The sequence below is a fragment of the Podarcis tiliguerta genome (genome assembly GCF_965153285.1).
Source record: "Podarcis tiliguerta genome assembly, chromosome: 3".
Lineage (NCBI taxonomy): Eukaryota > Metazoa > Chordata > Lepidosauria > Squamata > Lacertidae > Podarcis > Podarcis tiliguerta.
In genome coordinates, this window is record NC_139536.1 from 38,378,537 (window position 1) to 38,387,058 (window position 8,522).

Below are 8,522 nucleotides of genomic sequence, written 5' to 3' on the forward strand. Positions count from 1 at the left end.
TAGATTGCCTTCACACAAACACAAGAAAATGACCTTGGATGCTTTTCAAAAAGAGTGGTCTTATTGTGGTTCCATTAACACACTTTTAATATACAGGAATATATTTCCCAAAATAAAGTTAATTAAAGTTGAAAGGGGGTGAAGTAAGCAAATCCCTGATTAGTGTGTGTGTCCCACCCAATCATTCCTTTCAACAACACCCCCCAATGATCTCACCATACATTAAAACGAATTGACCCAGAAAGCTATTTCCTTAATAAAATCGCCGTCCTGTGTCTGGTAGGCAGTTTCTGCGGGGTCCTTATTTGCAGTATGAACAAATTGTTCAGTAGGAAGATGTATCCCTGCTCCCTTTTCTTTATATGTACTGAGAGAAGAAGGCATAAAAAGCTTAATCAGAAATAACAGTTCATGAGAAATGGTTGTCTAAAAACATTATAGACTATATATTGAACATGTTCAGATCTTGTGAGAGCAGCTTGCAGTGCTACCTGAAAAATATCAGAACTGATAAATTTCTCCCACTAGAGTTTGTGTGTCTCAGATCCTTTATTTCATTCACACAAGCATTCAGAATTTTCCATCTTACCACCTCATAATAGGACAGGAAGAGGGGGGTTTTTTTCTTCTTCTTTTTCTTTTTATTCTCTCAGAATGGAAAGTCAGGCATACAGAGTGTGTGACTTCATGGGAAATTCTGCTTTACATGTAATGGGTAAATGGTTACTTTAACCTGAAGGCCACTCTCCATGCCCAATTCCCCCTCAAAATTCTTTTCATTGTTCCCCCTAAGCAAAGAGATAAGTAACCCATTGAGCTGTCCTTGTCTGGCCTGGTGCCCTGACTGTACAAAGGCTTGGAGTTCTCTCTCATGGGACAGTGGGAAGAAGCTGGCTGATATCAGATGGCACTGACCAACCAACTGGGCTTGGGGGTAAATGATCTGCTTGAAAACAAGAAAAGTGATTCTGAAATGGAAAGGACCAAATGACGATAAGTTCAGGCTGTATCTATAATGCAAGCTATAACGTTCAAGCACCAGCCCCCAAACCAGAACTCCCAAACCACACACATCTTGCAGCCAGATGTTCACAGAGAATTACCATCTACATGAAACCTCAGATTGAGGTCATTTAAAGTTTTGTAGTGAGATACCATAAGTTTATTTTATATCACACCTTACTTCCAAGGAGCTCAGCATACAGCTCTGCTTCTCACTTTCATGGGGTTTGACAGTCTCCCTCACCATTCACAATGCTGAGTGTTTAACCAGGCTCTGGAGACTGAGATGAGTCCAAGGTTTCCTCCAGTGAAGGTTGATGAATTCCATCCCCTCCCTATTCCAAAGTTGTGGCAGAAGCCTGAGATTGTTTTTGCTCTGCACTTGGCAGGTGCAAGTACACAGCAGTAACAAGCCTCTGCCTACCATCCTCGGCTCCAGGCTGGAGAGGATGGTGTGTTGGTTTGCACTATGGGCTCAGAGCATTCTCCCTGTTACACACTTCAGGAATGGAGGTAGATAGAGCAAGCCAACATACCTCTGCTTCCAGCTCAGAGCTATAGAAGGGAGGCAGAGGGGCGGGGTTTCCCTCTGATCCTGACAAGTGCTCATCATTCCTTGCTTGTGCCCTGGTGGCAAAAATGGATGAACCCAAAGTGTTGAAATTCAGGACCGACAAAAAGAAGGACTTCTTTGCATAACAAATCATTAACAACAGAATCTGCTACCTTCATCTGGTTAATTCTTGTTCTTCCGACTCGTCTTGTTTATCAGAGATCTCTTCTGTTAGCAGTCTTTACTCCCCCTCCTTCCTTGAAATATGTGCATTCGCTACATCCTAATCGTTTCTTTTGAAGTTCTTGCAGCTAGAGGCGCGGATCAGAGGCAGCGTCCAGGAGCGCCGATATCCACAGAAGGGCATTTTGCCTAGTGCCCCCATCCCCACAAATTCGGGGGTGGTATAGGGCACAGCAGGCAAGGGCAGCCCGCCCCCCAATCCTGGGGGGGGGGTAGGGAGGCTATTTACTCCCATCACAGCCTCCAAATTACCTCGTGTGGGTCGGAGAGATGTTATTGTCAGCCATCTTCTGATGCGCCCCTAGTGGCCCCTCTAATTTTAATTCACTGTAATAGGTGCTTTATGATTTTAAATTTTTTTGTACAGACAGGCTGTGGGTCACCTGAATGAAGCTCAGACCACCAGTGGTTCACAAACTGCAGTTTGGGAATCCTTGTTCTAGGCCACTGAAACTGTTTTTGTTGTGTTCATCTACGTTGGTGCAGACCAACTATATGTTAATGCCATTATAATGTTTCAAGCCTTGTTGAGCCATTCATAAAAATTGACACGGGGAGGAGGGGAGGGGTAAACACTTTTGTACCAGAATCAATTTGGCAACTATTAGCAAGCTTTCACATGTTTATGTTCTTCAGTTTCGACATAGTATCTGATCAGTTGTAGTTGTATTATGATGGGCTTATAACTGAGACATGGTGACTGGTCCAAGAATAGCCTGTGAGCTTCATAGGCAAGTGGAGGTTTGAACCCTGGTCTTCCAGATCTTAGACCAACATTCTAACAACTGCTGCCTAGCTATTTTACTTGCATGAAGTTAAATTCATAATTGCTGTAGATGGTAAAAGTAATACTCATTGTATCGGTGGATGTACTAATGTACATTTGTATATTGTGCTGTGCTTCTCTGAAAACAATAGAAAGTAATTGCAGCATGCTTTTTGAAGGTCAATGGATGCTAGACAATTTAGGATCAACAGGATCACAGAGTTTGTAATCTGAAGCTTTCGTGACCTGAGGCGTTTGTAACTCAAGGTACCACTGTAGTTGTTTATTCCCTTGACATCTGATGGGAGGGCGTTCCACAGGGTAGGCGCCACTACCGAGAAGGCCCTCTGCCTGGTTCCCTGTAACCTCACTTTTCCCTGTTTAAGGAAAAGCCTCACCTTGGGATTTTGTCCAAAATAAACGCCCACAATATCAACCTGGATTTCTCTGGTGTTGCTTGGCTTAAATTTTTGAAAAGAAGAGATAAAGGAACTGTAGTATCTCTCTTATTGCCAAGTGTACCACTGATGACTGTATTTGGAAATTAGGGACATGTGGAAACCTTATTCCTCTGCAGAAAATTAGTTTCACCAAAGTGAAATGGGGTTAGGCAAAGAGGGAATGTTTGGCGTAGAAGAGACTGCCTCCAGCCTGAGGGAAATGCTTGTTTTTCTCCCGTGCCAAATCATCAACGTTAAAAGGAGTAAATAAACAGGGGCATTTTTTAGTTTTGGACAAAGCATGTTTGAAGTAGTAAAAGTAAAGTGTGTTCCGTGAAGGGCATATGTCCAAAAGTCTGTTTCAGCTAACAGTGAAAAGCCCCCAGTCGGCTTGCTGTTCACAAAAGAAGCCACAGGCCTGGACCAGAGAGTTGGATTAACCTGCTTAAGAAAAACAATAAAAGCTTTAAAATTTGGCCTTTGCTAAATCCCTTTTCCTTCCCAGAATTGGAGTGTGTGCCTCCCAAGGCTCTAATTGAAAATGGAGGGATGTCTTAAGCCATTGACTTCAACATAACTACCTCTCATTGCTTGTGTACCTCCAGATTTCCTCTTCCAGTGAGATCATTTATTATCAAAGGAGCCTCCTTTCCTCCATTAAATGCCTATAAAAGTTGTTTGGCAGGTTACATTGGTATCCTCCTCAACCGTTACAGTGAACAGGCAGTGTCTCCACTGGATTTTATTTATAATCCAGTGGAGAGCCAGTGTTGTGCAGTGGTTAGTGTGTTGGGTTTATGACCATGGGAGATCAGGATTCAAATGCCCACTCAGCCATGAAGCTCACTGGGTGACCTTGGGCCAGTCACTCACTCTCAGCATAATCTACCTACGGGGTTGTTGCAGCAATAAAATGGGGAGAGAGAACTGTGTAGGCCACCTTGAGTGCCTTTGGGGGAAATAAATTCATGTTTGGCCTTCAGGTAAAACAAATTTACCCACTTTCAATGAAATACCAGTAGAGCACAAAGGCTGGTTTGAGTTAATGCGTTGGGCTGATTTAAAAAAAAATTAATTGGTGCTCCTTTTGCATAAAGCATAAAATACTTCTGCTAATTCCTTGCTGCTGATCTTTTTGACTTGTACCTGAAGTGGCTTCTGCACTAATGGACCTGTAATACTAGCTACTGCCATGTGCTGAGGATAGAGGGTTATTGCTGAGCTTCACTTTGGAAGCTGTTTTGTTTCTGAAGCTTGACAGTGTTGAATGCAGAATGCAGTCTGTTTTTTCACTTGGTTTGAAAAGCTCTTTGGGATCCTTTGTTGTGAAAAATGCTGGATTAATGTGAGAGGTTTTTGTATGTTCCATAACTGCTTGGTGTTGTTGAGATTTCATTACCATTTTACAGGCCCCCAATGCTTGCTCGGCACTTCACTGATCAAATAAATTACACTAGGATCTGCCCAGAGCACTTAACATCTAAATTTGCATGGTGCAACGAAGACAGGATGATCAAACCACAGGGATGGAAACCATACTGGGGTCATAAGACCATGTTACTGCTCACCAGAGAGTTGTGCGCTCAGCAGTGTTGCATTTTTTTCAGAAAAGAAGCAGAGCAGTTCCAGTTTTGGACTGAGCCAAGGTCTAGTGGTGCAGATTACACTGTGGCCATGTTTTTAGTGCTTTAGTGCTCTTGCAAGACTACAGAAGAACCTAGTCTGCTTCCTCTTCTCCCCCAATCCCAACTGTGCTTTCACTGAAGAACAGTAGTTCTCCACCACCATGCTGATAGACCAGCACCCCCACACCATTTACAGCATGGCTTTCCCTCCTGTTTTGATTCATTTGGCTGATCTATTGATTTAGGAAGTATTCTGTATTTTATGCAATTTTATTGTTGGCTTTCATGTTGTTTACCACCTTTTTAAAAAAGGTTGGTGGTATAGAATGTTTTGCAAATAAATGACAATTGTGTTAATGTAGATTGAAAACCAAAATACTAGTTGCTTATGGTAAAAATGATCTCAACCACCATGTATTTGCAGCCTGAGAACTTGAGAAAGCTGCTTGAGTGTATTTGGCTTGCCAGTCAGGACTAACAAAAGCTAGCCAGAGGGTGGGTCCTGGTAGTGGTAAATGCCTCCTGAGTTGATGTGTCAGGCTGTTTTAAATGGTTGGGCAGAGGTTGCTCCCTGCTTAAGAGGCCCTTTCTGCACCCTGAAGTGTTGGACAACTCACCCAGTTGCTAACATCCCCTTTTGTGGCAGGGTTCTGGAGACGGTGGTGGTGGCTCAGCTTCACACATGCTTGGAGGACACATTTTCTAGATCCATTTCAGACTGGATTGGATTCACGGCTGGAATTAGTGCCAAGACTTTCTTGGTAGCCCTAACTGTTCACCTTTGTTGGGGAAGAGACAAGTAGAGTGCAACCCTGTTGATTCTCTTTGATTTCTCAGCTGCCTTTGATACAATTGACCTCTTGAAACAGCTCTGAGGGTTGGGCATTGGAGGCTCAGTATTACAGTGGTAATGTTCCAGGACAATTTCCAATAGCAATGGGGGACTTCTGTTCTGGGGTCCAGAAGTTGTAAAGACAATCTGTTCTGGATAGGGTTACACTCCCCTTGAAAGAGTAGATCACTCCTTGATCTACCTTTATACTTGGAGGCCAGGTGGCTACAATGACTAGGAGTGCCTGCATTCAGCTATATGTGGGACTGCCCTTGAAAATGGAGGCTGAAATTGGTGCAGAATGCTGCTTCCAGGGTGTTGACACACACTGCCAACCAGACTCATATAACATCAGTTTTCGAGCTGCACCTCTTTGTTTTGCAGATTCTGTTTCCAACACCAGCAAATCAAACGGAATCCTACAAGAGTCTCACTATAGTCTCTTATAGGCATGTGTGAAAATACGTTCTCCTGCCAAATTCTTATTCCCAAGCAGAAAGAAAACTTAACCTAGTTTCTTAGGAAAATAGACTTAATTCCTTTGGAGACTCTCTAATGAATCTGGCCTATTATGTAGTTGTCTTGTGCCTGCAGCTTATGACTCTGTAGAGCTTGGGGTCTTCCCAAAAAGATGAAACGGGAGGAATACATTTGAAACTGGCCTTTGATGCAGTCAAAAAAACCTGACATCCAGCTATAGCCAGTCAGAATTGGAACCTGCCAGAGGCTTAAGTCTGTATCTGTGTCTGATCTATTTTAAATATTGAAATGGAGAAGAGGGTGAGTGATCATGATTCAGAAACACTGTACATGCCCCAAGCCGGTCTTGTATAACAACAGCTAGTAGGGAAGGGGAACAGGAGCTGCATTTATCCTGTCATAAGCTACACTGGTCCTTGCCAAGTCAAGCAGCTCTGGGTATGCGCAGCTTCAGTGAGTTGCACCCGCTGTCACAACTAAGAGATGCAGCCCACTTGCTCCAAGATGTTCAGTTTCTTTTTGTCAAAAACCCATTAGAATAAGACACCAAGATTATTGCACTATGCTTCATAGTGCCCCAGCATTCACTCTTGTACAAATGAAAGTGAGAACCCCTGGGTGTCAGACCTTTTCTCAATTGTGAGTCACTCATGACCTCTTTTCTGCTTCTCTTCACAGGTACCTTACCCGATACTCTATCAAATCCGTGCGGCCCATTTGGAACAAGGGACACAAGTGGTGCAAGGTTCCCATGCCTATATCGCACCCTATACTCCGTGATAATGTTACTTATGGGTCAAAACCTCTTCGTTTTAACCACTAGGATGGTATACAGCTAGTGTTGGCAGCAAATTACAGTAGTTGTGGCTCAGTATTTGTCAATCCATTACAGGTATTTTTATGTCTGGTGCTCTGGAAAGAGCCAAATGAACATTTTTCCTCTGGAAGCATACAGGAATTTTCAGGAAAGAGGCAACTTAATGGCTAAGTAGAATTGTCATTTAACTGAAAGATAATGCAATAGAAGTTGCTTCAGGATAAGAAAACTTTTTCCTTTATTTAAATCCCAATTAAACTCTTGAGTCAACTCCTAGTGCCGTGTACTGTTTCAGTTCTTTGGGTAGCTTCTACCTCTTGCACGCGTACAATAGAGAAAGTATTTGTAACTCGCTGCTCAAGTGGATTTCCCCCCTTCTGTAGTGATGTCCTTAATTGACATCAATAGCTGGTGTCTTTTACTGCTCATGATGCTGATGGGAGGAAGACAATTAAAGCAGAATAAAAATCCCATTGTCCTGTTCCCGTCCCCCCCCCCAAAAAAAATCCTACAGGAGTGCATGTGTAAACTTAGGAAGAATATTTACCGCAAAGTAGTTCCCCACAGATGCAATAAATACACATTCAGCTTCAATCTTCTGATCAGTTATATAGGTCCACTTTAGCCTTGAGAGAGAAACTTATGATTTTGAGGACAAAAATGAGATTAATATTTGTGAAACCAAAAGGAGATTCTGGGAACAGTACAGCCTGCAACCAGTATAGACAAAATCAAACAACTTTGCTCAGTTGTGATTATTATTACTTATTTGTATGCCACCTTTCATCTGTAGCCTATGATTTGCATACTTTTTGTCCTGTAAAATTTTGAATATTTCAAGGTGATGGGGTAGACTGGGGGAGTATTGCTATAGCCAGGTTGCTGGGAAACATGCACAAGGGAGCCTTAAATGGTGAATATGGGGGAAAGCCTGGATAGAAGTGAGGCAACTAGTATCACACAACTGTAGTTGTCACTTCCTCTAAAGGCTACCTCAGTTTCTATGCTGGGGAAATGCTCTGGGTCAAAAAAAATATGCTTAATTCTTTCTGCTGCTCAGCTCTAATGCTTGTTTTATTGCAGCCACTATTTTGAGGCACTGGCCAGCAATCTATTAGATCTACCAGCTCGCAGTAATCCCCCCCTACCTGAACTATTAGCCAAAGTCATCAGACACAGCAACATTCCTAAAGGAGCCTCTGGAGAGAATGGTATTTTTGTAATGGCTTTTTTATGCTGCAATAAATAATCCCCGCGGCGGGGTCGTTCAGTCCCAGCGCTTGCCAACCTAGCAGTTCGAAAGCACCCCTGGGTGCAAGTAGATAAATAGGGACCGCTTACCAGCGGGAAGGTAAACGGCGTTCCATGTGCTGCGCCGGCTCGCCAGATGCAGCTTGTCACGTGACCTGGAAGTGTCTGCGGACAGCGCTGGCTCCCGGCCTATAGAGTGAGATGAGCGCACAACCCTAGAGTCTGGCAAGACTGGCCCGTACGGGCAGGGGTACCTTTACCTTTACCTTTATGCTGCAAATGAAACCTTCTAGAGAGGACCTGTACATTCTAAACTTCATTTTCACACACAATTACATCTCAGAAATACATGCAACTTATGGAATCTGTGAATATGTGCAGTCAGCCCAATATAATGTATACTTAAAGCAAAAATAATGTCCATAAAGTATCAAGTTCTGAAGTACTGTACACGAAGAATGATTGTACTACAGCCTGATTTTGTTGGTGCAATTGGAAAAGTGATGTGTGTTT

General features: G+C 43.0%; 1 protein-coding gene and 1 long non-coding RNA gene across 4 annotated transcripts in view; one reads left to right on the forward strand and one right to left on the reverse strand.

Annotated features, from left to right (window-relative positions):
* MRPS18A (mitochondrial ribosomal protein S18A) overlaps positions 1 to 7,034 on the forward strand; it is a 30,178-nt gene extending 23,144 nt beyond the window's left edge. For all 3 annotated transcript variants that reach the window (XM_083434677.1, XM_083434675.1, XM_083434676.1), the window contains exon 6: positions 6,620 to 7,034. In XM_083434677.1, the coding sequence (XP_083290803.1) occupies positions 6,620 to 6,764 (145 nt within the window). In that variant the 3' untranslated portion in view covers positions 6,765 to 7,034. The remainder of the gene's footprint in view (positions 1 to 6,619) is intronic.
* On the reverse strand, positions 6,976 to 7,994 carry LOC310674889. Its single transcript, XR_014509815.1, has 2 exons — positions 7,306 to 7,994; positions 6,976 to 7,191 (listed from the first exon to the last, which is right to left on the reverse strand). It is a non-coding gene; the product is annotated as an uncharacterized lncRNA (long non-coding RNA).
* Positions 7,995 to 8,522: the final 528 nt, after the last annotated feature.